Raw genomic sequence first — 13,664 nt, 5'->3', positions numbered from 1 at the left:
CAAATTCTAAATTGCTGCATTAGAAAATTTCAAAAGCCAATATAAAGGAATAGTAGTGGTAAAAAAAAAGTGTGCTGTCATTTCCAAGCCATGCATGTGTATTTTCAGCACAATACCCAAATAGGAGGTAAGGTTAGAAGTTCACCAACAGCCTCACACCACAAAACATAGGTACCCATCTGCTGTCACTGATTATCATGTCCCTGGAGGAAGGAGCATGGGCTGTGCATCAATACACAGACATGTGGGAGGTGATGCTTCATATGTCATCCCATGAATCATGTACGGATAAGATGGCCCCGGGTGACTGACAGAGCTCTACAGATCCTTCTAGGTAGTGATAAAAACATTAACAATAGGAAACATGCTTGTATGCACCCCATTGTTAAAGATACCTAATAAAAAAACGATATTTACAAAAAGGGATATTCTTAAATGTATATATTAGACCTCATGCACACTGTATGCTCTTGATACTTATTTCTCCTACAGTTTAGCAGCAGCAAAAACGTGGTAAAAAGCTGCGCTTTGCATAGGCGTTCATGTGTCTGGCGTTAATACATTCTATCGGCCAGAATTTTGGCCGTTAGAATGCATTAATGTGGGAACGTAGTTACATAGTAGGTGAGGTTGAAAAAAGACCATCAAGTCCAACCTATGTGTGTGATTATATGTCAGTATTACATTGTATATCCCTGTATGTTGCGATCGTTCAGGTGCTTATCTAATAGTTCCTTGAAACTATCGATGGCCCCCGCTGAGACCACCGCCGGTGGAAGGGAATTCCACATCCTTGCCGCTCTTACAGTAAAGAACCCTCTACGTAGTTTAAGGTTAAACCTCTTTTCTTCTAATTTTAATGGGTGGCCACGAGTCTTGTTAAACTCTCTTCTGCGAAAAAGTTTTATCCCTATTGTGGGGTCACCAGTACGGTATTTGTATATTGAAATCATATCCCCTCTCAAGCGTCTCTTCTCCGGAGAGAATAAGTTCAGTGCTCACAACCTTTCCTTATAACTAAGATCCTCCAGACCCTTTATTAGCTTTGTTGCCCTTCTTTGTACTCGCTCCATTTCCAGTACATCCTTCCTGAGGACTGGTGCCCAGAACTGGACAGCATACTCTAGGTGCAGCCGGACCAGAGTCTTGTAGAGTGGGACAATTATCGTTTTATCTCTGGAGTTGATCCCCTTTTTAATGCATGCCAATATTCTGTTTGCTTTGTTAGCAGCAGCTTGGCATTGCATGCCATTGCTGAGCCTATCATCTACTAGGACCCCCAGGTCCTTTTCCATGCTAGATTCCCCCAGAGGTTCTCCCCCCAGTGTATAGATTGCATTCATATTTTTGCCACCCAAATGCATTATTTTACATTTTTCTACATTGAACCTCATTTGCCATGTAGTTGCCCACCCCATTAATTTGTTCAGACTCACGTTAATGTACGTTAGTGAGCCTTAACATGCGTTCTGCCTGTAAACTCCCCTGCCACTAAACTTCTGAAAACTCCTATTGTGTGGATGGATACGTGGGCTAACATGGAGGGGAGTGTACAGGTAGAAATTAAAAAAAAAAAAGCTCAAACGCTTAAGGAAGCAGCGTTTTCGAGCTGCAGTGTGCATGAGGCCTTACTCTTTAACCCCTTCATGGCAGCAATTTGCCCTTATACAGCTGCAGGGCAGGTTGGCCTTGATCAGCTACCACATACAGTGTATTCATAAAGTATTCAGACCCCCATCACTTTTCTTAATTTTGTTATGTTGCAGCCAGATGCTACAGTTGTTTAAATACATTTTTTTTCTCATTAATCTAAACTCAGTACCCCAATTGCTTGAACATCACATTATTCTGGATGCACCAATAAAAGGATCCTGTGTGTAAATATGGGACAGATACCAGTCACTGAAGGGGGTGATTGAGATGATAGGCATGTAAAATACACTATATTACCAACAGTATTGGGACGCCTGTCTTTACACGCACATGAATTTGTAAAAAAAAAAAAAAAAAAAAAAAAAAAAAAAAAAAAAAAAAACACCTTTACAACCACTTTTTACTACAGGTAAGCCTATAATAAGGCTTACCTGTAGCTACCGTAGATATCTCCTAAACCTGCACAGTCTAGGAAATATCCCCTGTATCAGCATGTACCAATGTCATCGGCACATGCGCACTGAAGCAACAGCTCATTCGTGTCGTTGCTTCAGCTGGCGTGCCATCGACGGTGGCTCCCGCGTGAGTGACGTCATCGCGGCTCCAGCCAATCACAGCGCTAGAGCCTGCGATACCCAGGAGTAACTCTGGGAGACATGTTGCCGGCCAAAGCGGAGTGTCGGGACTGCTGCAGGGGCTTCGATCTAAGGTAAGTATATCATAATGAGCTAGTATGCTATGCATACTAGCTCATTATGCCTTTGTCTTGCAGGTTTTGTTTGTTTTTTTTTTTTCTCCCCGTGGGTTTACAACCACTTTAATGGTATCACAGTCTTAGTCCGTAGGGTTCAATATTGAGTTGGCCCACCCTTTGTAGCTATAACAGCTTTAAGTCTTCTAGGAAGGCTGCCCACAAGGTTTAGGAGTGTGTCTATGGGAGTGTTTGACCATTCTTCCAGAAGCAAATTTGTGTTTCACCAGGTTGAGGTCAGGACTCTGTGCAGGCCAATCAAGTTCCTCCACCCTAAACTTGCTTATCCATATCTTTATGGACCTTGCTTTGTGCAGTCATGTTGGAACAGAAAGGGGCCATCTCCAAACTGTTCCCACAAAGTTGGGAGCATGAAACTGTCCAAAATGTCTTGGTATGATGACGCCTTAGGAGTTCCCTTCACTGGAACTAAGGGGCCAAGCCCATCCCTGAATAACAACCCCACACCGTAATCCCCTCTCCACCAAATGATTTGGACCAGTGCACAAAACAAGTGCAATGCATATCATAACATGTGTTGGCGTGCCATTCAGTTAAATGGCATCATATTGCACCAATGCGTGTAATGTGCATTATTTATGCTGTAATAAAGCACTTGGTAACAAGGAAATTAGGGCTACAACATGGTGTGAATGGGCCCTAATTAACTGTATTTTAACTTTGATGTTTTTTGCTGCACGTGGGAGAATTTATGCTATTTTAGTGTTGCCTTACCACCCTGCCTTGGATCGCTTTTCAGAGGGTATTTGATAGGCGGGGGGGGGGGGGGGGCATATGTTGCCTCCTCACCATCTTTTTTAACCCCATAAGCTCACACCACCACCCCATAACCATATGCAATGCACATGGTTCCAGCATGATGCTATTCACCTGAAGGGGGTATCATTTTTGCTGTGACTGCAGCTCGGCTACCTTTGCAAATTAAGTGAGTAAACTAGTGAGTGTAAACTAGGCTTTAAAGCTGTAGTAAACCCAGCTTGGTCATTTTTACCTACAGGTAAACCTATAATAAGACTTACCTGTAGGTAAAATGAATATCTCCTAAATGTACATCGTTTAGGAGATATTCACCCTGAATGCAGCAGTACCTTGCTGGACATTCAGAGCTTCCTACCAGAATGGAGGGATCCCATGCGCATACGTGGGAGTGACGTCGTCGCGGCTCCAGCCAATCACATAGCCGGAATGCGCGAACCCAGAAGAAAGACCGGGGGAACATGTCAGTTCCCTCAGCAGTGACAGCCCAGCACTAGAGGGGCTTCATTCCAAGTATTTCATAATGCATACTAGCACATTATGCAATTGCCTTACAGGGTTTTTTTTTTTTTTTTTAAACAACCGCTTTAAAAGGCAAATGGTGGACACATCAAATATTGATTAGATTTTGTTTTGTTTTTTTTGTTTATGTACTTTGAAGGTTGTTAGTTGATCTATAAAAACTATTAATGTCATCGTTTTTGAAGGCATCCTCACTTTACAACTTTTTTTTCACAAGTGCCTTATACAGTATATACTGTATACAGTATGTATTATTTGCACTGTTTATCTTTGTTTCCTACAAATTCCTTTAAACTACATATGGAGTTACTGTACCCTGAACCAAAGGATCTAGATTTTTAAAGAAGAACTCCAGAAAAAAAAAATACTGTACTTGTGTATGCCACCCCCCGGAGCTCTCTCCCCAACACCCAAGCTACAGGTGTGTCCTAAACAGCAGTCGTAACATTGCTTCTGCACTGCCTGCTTCACCTCTCCATTGCCCAATCACAGAATGCTTTGCATTCTGTGAACCTATTCACAAAATCCAAAGCTTTTTTGTAAATGGGCAAGGGAGAGCAGCTGCTGTGTTGGAGAGACGTATATCTACATCTTCTCAGTGCTCCAGACCAGAGTATAGTGAAAGCTATAATATCACTGCTCAGTGAACCAGTAAAATGTCAACAAAATAGAAAAATCCTGGAGGTGGCATACACCTCTTTGCACTTCAGCAGATTTAAATGCTTATTTTTCTCCTGGAGTTCTTCCTTAAAAGAGAAGTATGGGTTTGGGGGTTATTGCAGTTTCATGCTTACCTAGGTGGATGCAGCATCGGTCCAATACTGCATCTGTCCCCTGGTGTCTCTGCACTGAGAACCAAGCCATTGAACAGCACTGATGGCTCCGTTCTCTCAGCTCCCCGAGCAGGGAGCTGCTGCCTGTCAATCAGCATCTCTCCTGCTCTGCTCCTCCATGATCACTGAAGCGCTAAGGCTGTGGAGGGGCGAGGAGCGACCTTCTCAGCGGCTCGTTGAGAGACTGAGATGGCTATCAGTCCAGGCACCTGGCGGATCCAGACTCCCAGAGTTGTGATGACGCAGTGCCTGGACGGATCTTGGTGACGTCAGCAGAGAGCGGACTTCAGTCTGCTCTCTGCTGAAAACGGGTCACAGGAGTGTAAAACGAATTGCACTCCCGTGACCCATATGAGAAGCCCAGCCAAATGAGCTCAGGCTGGACTTCTCCTTTTAAGCCTACATTTATTTATGCAGCCTGTATGTACAAGCTTACAAATGTAGCCAGTTGCTAGTCTACAACAACATGCTCTTTATGTGCCTATCTCCCTCTACTGTGATATTAATGTTATGCTGCACCATTCTTCTTTGGCCAGCGAGGGAGAGCTCAAGCTAAGCAAGCTCATAGACTTCTATGCAGAGTGCTGAGAACCCTGGAAGTTGTAGTTTTGACACAGCAGCCATATAATGGGGCAAGTAGACTCCTTACACTACAGCTCCCAATAGGCACTGTGCAGTAGGGAGGAGTAGAGAGATGATTTTTTTGATTACACTGCCCAGGAAAGTTCTTCCTCTTGGCACCGAGGAAGTTATGTAGCACCTTCTAGTGTGTGCTTGAAGTAGTTGTTAGTGTACGAAAATTTTGTCTCAGCTGAGGGCCAGACTTCCAGAGCTGGAGGGTAGAAGGAGGGGCTGCCATGCAATTATTATGAGCCCTCAACCAATCCCCAGCTTTGGGCTGGCAGGGAGCAGAGCTTACCTCATAAATAGACATGAGCAATGCCAGCAGGGGCAGTTGGGTGGAAGATGGAGATGGAGATGGAGTGCTGAGGAGGCAGTCAGTGGCCTTTGAGAGTGCCCCCTAGTCTCTTTGACCTCGGGCCTAGGGCTCTGCTGCTGGAAGATTCCCCCTAAAACAAGCAGAGGAAACCCTTCCCGGAGGCATGGAAGCAAGGAGAAAGGACGGCAGGAGCAGGTCAGCACGTCTGGGAGATCTCCTGAGAGTCAGCCGGGTGGGCCGGGGAGTATTGGTGTGGAGGACTTTGGGGAAAAGTTAGCCTGGAGGGCTAGTGAAAGGGGCAGCTGCAGCCAGGTGGGTTGGCAGTGCCTGAAGAGGTGGTGTTGAGATTAGTAGCTACAAAAGAGAAACAAGCTGGACACTGAACCTTTGCTACACAACCAAGGGGCCTCAGGTTCCTGCCTGTAATGGGCTATTGCTTCATCTGACAGTTAACAGTGACTGTTGGATAATTCACAGTGTTCCAGCTGGGTTTTGTAAGCAAGTGAGTGCTGGAAGAAAAGAAGAGGAACTGTATAGAGACTGTATATAGGAGGAGTTGTCCCTGAAGTTTGTTCTGAAGTCAAGTGGGCATCCCATAATCTCCCATCCCTATCCCTATTATCCCTCAATAAATAAAAAAACAATAAAGTCATGGGAGAGGTGAAGCAGGTGTTCTCTGACTCTGGAGTGCCTGTGGAAATTCGGTGTGCCTGGCTGTGCAGGGTGGGGAATCCCAGTTAAAAAAGAGAGAGCGCCTCTGTTTGGATAGTCACCTAGCAGCAGGAGACCATACCAGGGGTGATCCAAGACTGGGAGAGAGGACACACGGGGGCAGCACCACCCACATCACAGCACCTGCACTGCTGAAGCATCCACTCACCCTCTGCTTCCCACTGCTGATCACTACAGACTTTCAGGGAGAGATGGAGAGGCCCCCCTTCTTCAGCGAGAACTCACCACAGTATCCCAGGGATTGGTGAGAGGGCTATTCAACCATTGCTGATACTGTTAGCAGGGACTGAGCCACTGAGAGCAGGACACCAAGGATACCCAATCCATACTGCACTGTATACCGTACTTTGTTCCAAACCCAGACTGCACCTATACCGCATTATACCGAACTTTTGTGGCATCTGAACCACATCTACCTTGCACCTGTGGCAAGACTATACTATAGCTATACTGCATGCCGGGCAACTGTTGTCAGGTGCACAGACGCTCTTAAAGGGCCCCAATGATAGGCAGCGGACGAATATCTCAAAAGGACTGCCTCTCCCGTAATAACTATTCTGCAAGCCCCCTTTGTTCCTCTGCCCCTTCCGCTACCATCCTCATTGTCTTATGGACAGTGTATACCTACTCAGTCTAGGACTAGCATCGCTGCCATAATTGCACTCTGGCAGTTTAGTTCCATCATTATATTAAACTTTACAACTGCTCACAGGTGCACTTGAAGTATCCTTGCTACTGTTTAATGTTGCTTTAATTGTCATGTTATGCTTAGTCCCTACTGTTATTCACGTTGTAAATGGTGTTATTTCCATTCTTAATCCATTTTATGCTTGCCTAGCTACCAACCATATTAGGTGACAATAAATTAAGTTTGCCTTTACAACTTGATTTGGTGCCTATTTTTTTCTTATATATAGCACTGTTACTGGGTACTGCAAGTATTGTTTTCAGTGATTTCCTGTGATATTGAATGTCTGAACACTCAACCTGATGTGTTAGAGGGGCTGAGATTCTTGAAAGTTTGAGGCAAAGAACTAATCCTAATCAGCAGCACCAATGGGGGTAGAGCTACACGTACCTCAACGCTCAATTATTTCCATACTGCCTACACTGTATTATACCCATTTTTTTTTATACACTTTACAGCTTGGCCCAAATGAACAATGTGCCTCACTAACATATGAGGCCGCTGGATGTGCTGTATAAACTGTATATAGCGGAGTCTACAAACCGCATACCGCACTGTTTTCCGGGTGCGAGCTGATACTGAAGCTTTGTATTCATTGATAGAATACATCGCTTTCTCCGAGAGGCTGAGTGCTGATCAGATAGACTCTATTGTGTTCTGGGTATGAGACAGGAAGGTCTCGGTACACCCGAAACACAGTGCAGTGTACTGTATGTAGCCTCCGCTACATAGAGTTTATACAGCGCATCCAGCGGCCTCACATGTTAGTGAGGGACAGTGGCGGCACGCTCATCAGGGGGCGCGCCCGGCTCCTAATCTCCATGCAGGGCATCGGACGCATGGATTTCAAATTTCAATGGGTTTTTTTTTTTTTTTAGAAGCACGTGATTAGAGCCGGAGGCTCTCATTGGTTTAAAAAAGGATGGGCTCTGCGCCCCGAGCCCACCCACTTGTGTGACATTAGCTAATATCTTCCTGCATCTCCTCCCAGGCAATAAGGAAGCGATTGAGCGCCAAGGGGGGGGGTTAGTGCGAGCGAGTGGTGGGAGGGTAGTGTGAGTGGGGGGGGCAGGTTTGTTTGCCACAAACCCCCCCCCCCCCAAAGTTTTAAGCTCCAGCCGCCACTGGCGAGGGACATAGTTTGCTTGGGCCAAGCTGTGAAATGTACCAAAAGCTGAAGTTCAGCTTTTATATTTTACAAAAAAAAAAAATAGGAATATTGCAGTGTAGACAGTATGGAAACAATTGAGAGTTGATTCAGGTTTGAGGGATATGGCCCAAACAAACTATGTAAAGTGTATAAAAAAAAACTGGAGTTCAGCTTTAAAACTGCAACATAGATACCAAACATGTCAAGCCTAAAAAAAAAATCACAAAAAAAAAAAAAACAATGTGTAGCACCCCCTAGCGTGGCTAGAGTGCTAGTTATAGGATTTTTGTTAGGTTGGGTAAATTGTCAGGCTTGGCTGTGTGTTTCTCGGGTCAGGGTTGTGAGTGACTCGGTAGGCTGGTATGACTCAGCAGCAGCATCACAGGTGACCCCTCCTGCTTGCTGAAAACTTAGAGAAGATTCCAGAAGCAGTTGGGAGGGGTCTAGGAGGAGCTGGCTGGAATATTCTGAGGGCCTGACCAATCCCCAACAGAAGAGTCAGCCCAGCTGGGGGCAGTGTGGAGTTCAGTTGGAAGATGGAGATAGAGTGTTAGGCTGTCGGAGGCCTTTGAGAGTAGCCCCCTAGTCTGGGGGGGTGAACTCAGGCCTGGGCTTGGGTGCAAAAGTGACCCCTTCTCATGACACACAGAGGGATCCTGACCAGGAGGCAGGGGAGCAAGGAGAGGACAGCAGGAGGACACTGATGGGCAAATCTCCAGGGAGGAAGACAGCCAAGAGGGCTAGTGAAAGGGCCAGCTGCAGCCAGGTGGGCTGGCAGAGCCTGAAGAGGTGGTACTGGGAGCAGTAGCCACAGGAAAGGACAGCTAGCACCAAAGACCTCTATTTTTGCTGCACTACTAAAGGGCCTGCGTTGCCTGCCTGCAAAGGGCATTTTCTATGGTCTGATTATGCTCTTGTCAGACCATCCATTCAGTGCTAGCTGGTCCTGGAAGTCGTAGTTCTACAAGCAAGTCTGTGTTGGAAGTAGAAGAAGGAAACGTGTGTATATACTGGATGTATATAGTTGAGTCCCTGAAGAGTTTCTACTGATCAAGTGGGCATCCCATAACAACCCATCCCCATCCAAATTTAATTCCCCTAAATAAAAAAAGCAAAACAAAGCTGCAAGGACTGCTTCTTGTCTCAGGAGTGATTGAAAAATCATGTGCCTGGCTGTGCCAGGTGGGAGATGACCAACATTCACCGGCGGCTTCTGCCGGGGGGTAGTGCTTCATATGGTACCAAAAATTCTCCATAGGCAGTGCATTAAATGCCTTTACAGGCTATCAATTTAGAGTTAACCATAAATTATAGCCCTAACAACTATTGTTCTCACTTTGATGTTTGCGATAATACCTCATATGTGTGGTGCAATTTATGTTTACATACATGTGCTTGCCGATGCTGCACATTTGAATCGCAGTGTGTTTGGGGGTGCTGTAATTTTGTTTCATTATTTTTATTTTCTATATAGCTTTTTTTTTTCTTTCTTTATTTAAGTTTATTGCAGTTACAAGCCCCCTATGTGATAGCATTGGGCAGATGACAGGTACTCTTTATGGAGACATTGGAGGTCTATTGGCAGTGCCACAGCAATCACGTATGCAATGCACAGGCTCCTGCAGACATTTTCCCAGCCTTTAGGTCCATATGGACTTACCGATATGGGGCAGGAGGAAATAAACACTAAACTGCAGGTACGGTGATATCACCACACTTGTGCTTCTTTAAGAGCTACATGTTCCTTTGCTGTGGTAGCAGATGGGACTTTTAGTCTTTCCATTCACAGATCCTTCTGAATTGATCTGTTAATGGATACCACAGCTGGGACTCTGCATGGCTTTTACGCTTTTTTCCCAAAGCCCCTACAATCAGAGTAATCTACTGTTAATCGAAAGGGCTGTGGGCCAATCTAGGCATGGATATTGACTGATAGTGCTTTCACTGATGCTGACACCCAAGAAGACAGCAGCAGCAAGGGTGACACTGCAGACGAAAAAAACGTTTTCACCCGGTCAAAGTGTTTATCCAGTGGTTCTACTGGAAGGTCAACAAGTAATCACGAAATGTTACAAGGGGTACATAGCACACCCAGTGGCCCCCAGTCGGTCACCGGCCCTGCACTTACCCCATCTAGGTCGCAGGCAGCGCTTTCTCCGGGCTTTACCAGTGGCGGCCCATCCATATGGTGTACTATGGCTATATTTGGTTTCCAATGGGGTTTTTATTTCTTATTTTTTTAAATAAAAACGATTAGAGTCTGAGACTCTAATTGGCTTCACCCTGTGTCTCCTCCTCCTTGGCTTCACCTGCGTCTCCTCCTCCTCGGCTGCCAAGAGGATCTTTTCTGTTCTCGGGTCTCAGGACCTGCTTCCTGATTGGTCGGGAGGAAAATTAGGAAGACAATAGCGAATATTAATTCACTATTGTGACACAACTGGGTGGGCTCAGAGTGCAATGCTTTGCGCCCCAAGCCCACCCTTTTTTGAAGCCAATTAGAGCCTCCGGGTCTAATCATGTGCTTAAAAAAAAAAAAAAAAAAAAACCCCATTGGAAACCATGCGTCCGGCACCCTGCATGTCGATTATGGGCCGGGCACATGGATTAGGGGGGGCGGCGCCCCATATGGACAGGCCACCACTGGTAAAACCCGGAGCACAATATTACTGGTTTGGGTAGCCTACATCAAATATGTGAATTAATAGTTTGACCATTCTACTTACCCAGAATAATAATTGATAGATGCAGCTAGAGCATTTGCTGAACCGCCTGGAAGGACAGCAAGGGGCTTTTTAATAGCATCTGCCCAATCCGGTCGTGCCATTAACCCATTAATGACCTGGTAATAAAGAGTGAAAATCATAGTTTAGGCATGAGACTCAAACTGACAAATGAAGAGAATAGTAAAGAAAATGTTAAAAGGGATACCTCATATAGGAGTCCATCCCCCGACATTACTGCAATCACATCCCAGCTAGACAGATCCTGGTCACGTACCACCTCATATGCCTGGTTGGGCCTCTCTGTCAATTTAGGAGACATAAATTAGTTCTTGGTAAGCAATAAAGAAATCATGATCCATTGGGTATACAGCATTTTGTGGCAGTTAACATTTAAACACCTGCTTAACATTGCTCTAGAGAGTTCTGTTTATTTTGCTCAAGGTACATGTAAACTGATATGCTCTGTCCTAACAAATGTTCCCTGGACAGGAAATGAGGATGAATTTCCTTAATGGGGACACCGTAATAAAATCCTGACAGAGCTCTCAGCCTAACCCCATATTATTCAAACCCCTATCCACTAAAAATAGTATAGCTGGAATTCCTCTTAAAAGTAAGCCATCGGGAGACAAATACAGGGGCTGCTATTGCTTGCCTCTTTTGCTAGTTGCTAGTTGCCTGGCTGTTATGCTAACACATTGAATTCTATATTCAGATATCCTTATTTGCATACTTGTTCCAGGTCAAGTGACTTGACATATAAAAGCCAAGCAACTAGCAATTTTAGAAGGAGAAGTCAGCAGTAAAATACTCCACATTTCACCTCTTTACTAGATACCTAGGTCAAATTTAGCAGTGCCAGCATTGGTCATTCAAATATATGGCATTGCAGATCCCACGGCAGCCTAAAGATAGCAGTGTTCATTTTAATTGTTTATTGTTTTGCCAATGAAGCCTCAGCCTGCATGTAGTCAGTGGGGGAGATTTGCTAAAACTTCTGCACAACGAATCTGGTGCAGCTGTGCATAGTATCAGCTTCTAGGTTTTAGACCCCTTTCACACTGGCACCGTTCCGTGTTAGCAGTAAAGCACTGCCGTTTTAGCGGCGCTTTGACCGCAAAATGCTGCTGCCGAATCGCTTTGCAGGCGCTTTGGCAGCGGTGCCCGTCGATGTCAATGGGCAGGGGGACTGAGGAGCGGTGTATTCACCGCTCCAAAGATGCTGCTTGCAGGACTTTTTCTAACGTCCTGCAAGCGCACCGCTCTAGTGTGAAAGGGCTCTCACACTGGGGCTGCAGGGGAGACGCTTTACAGGTGCTATTTTTTAGCCCTTTAACGCCTGAAAAACGCCTCTAGTGTGAAAGGGGTCTTATTATCAAAGCTTAAAGAGGAACTGCAGTCTGCTCACCTAATTTGTGATAAAACATCTTTGCCATTCTGAAGCTTCCCTCCAACCACTTTGCATATTATTTTATATACTTACTTTATATTATATGTATACTGTGATTCTGTACTTGCCAAATATACAGCAGAAATCTACCTCCACTGAGTCTGGCTGCAACCATTTTAACTGTGGGCAGTTGAATCGTCTGCCTGTTCACTTCCTGGATTTACACAGACACACACCTCCAGCTCTGCAGCTCTCATAACTCATCCACCCCCCCCCCCCCCTTCTTGGCAAACTCTCATGAGAGTGAGAGAGAGAGCTGTGCATGATGTCATAAGCCTAGGCTTTTTACCAGACAAGCAACAGGAAGTGGGCTGTATAAGGTATTTACTGGCAGAAAAAAAATGTTTTACTATCCAAAGTTAAAACAACAAGGGCAGAAGATTTAATAGATGGAAAGATTAAAAAAATTACTGAAGTTCCACTTTAACCAATTCAATACCAGGCACTTAGACACCTTCCTGCCCAAGCCAATTTTCAGCTTTCAGAGCTGTTGCAATTTGAATGACAATTGCGCGGTCATGCTGCACTGTACCCAAACAACAGTTTTATCATTTTGTTCCCACAAATAGAGCTTTCTTTTGGTGGTATTTGATCACCTCTGCAATTTTTATTTTTTGCGCAACAAATAAAAAAAAAATGAAAATTAAAAAAAAAAATTTTTTCTTTGTTTCTCTTAAATTTTTTTGTAAATAAGTACGTTTTCTTCTTCAGTGACGGGCGCTGATATGGCTGCACTGACGGGCATTGATAAGGCGGCACCAATGAGGTGGCACTGATGATGGGCTCTGATAGGCGGCACCGATGGGCACTCAGGCAGCACTGATGGGTACTTATGGGGGGCACTGATGGGTACTTATGGGTGGCACTGATGGGTACTTATGGGTGGCACTGTTGGGTGGGCACTGATTACACTGGTGGGTGGCACTGATTGGCATGTATTGGGCTTTTTTTTTTATGTGGATGGCCATGGGGTACATACCTGGCCATCCACATGCTGGGGGCTTCCCTGGTGGTCCTGGTGGCTTCCCTGGTGGTCCAGTGTGGGTGTGATAAACAATTAGCGCAGAGCCGCCGATCGGCTCTCCTCTACTCGCATTTGTCAGACGCGAGTGAGGAAAAGCCGCTCAACGGCTTTTCCTGTTTACATCGTGATCAGCCGTGATTGGATACGGCTGATCACGTGGTAAAGAGCCTCCATCGGAGCCTCCTCCTCCATCTCCATGTGTCAGACTGACAAACTGCTCCACCGATCGTCGCGATGCGTGCCCCCCACGAGCGTGCAGCAGCTGTTATCCTGAAGGATGTCATATGACGCCCAGTCAGGATAACTGAACCACCGCCCGGCCGTCATTCTGCTATAGGCCGGGCGGGAAGTGGTTAAAGAGGTTGTAAACTCTGAAAAAACCCTGTAAGACAAAAGGCATAATGAGCTAGAATGTATCGCA

At 45.3% G+C, this 13,664-nt stretch overlaps 1 protein-coding gene across 1 annotated transcript in view; it reads right to left on the bottom strand.

Annotated features, from left to right (window-relative positions):
* Positions 1 to 13,664, bottom strand: part of SPHK1 (sphingosine kinase 1) — a 77,825-nt gene that overhangs the window by 10,028 nt on the left and 54,133 nt on the right. Inside the window, exons 3-4 of the mRNA XM_073606195.1 lie at positions 10,975 to 11,069; positions 10,770 to 10,885 (exon numbers count right to left, since the gene is read on the bottom strand). Of these exons, the coding sequence (XP_073462296.1) occupies positions 10,770 to 10,885; positions 10,975 to 11,069 (211 nt within the window). The remainder of the gene's footprint in view (positions 1 to 10,769; positions 10,886 to 10,974; positions 11,070 to 13,664) is intronic.

This window comes from Aquarana catesbeiana, linkage group LG12 (genome assembly GCF_042186555.1).
Source record: "Aquarana catesbeiana isolate 2022-GZ linkage group LG12, ASM4218655v1, whole genome shotgun sequence".
Lineage (NCBI taxonomy): Eukaryota > Metazoa > Chordata > Amphibia > Anura > Ranidae > Aquarana > Aquarana catesbeiana.
The sequence above is the reverse complement of the archived record's forward strand: the minus strand, read 5'-3'. Positions and strand labels throughout refer to the sequence as shown.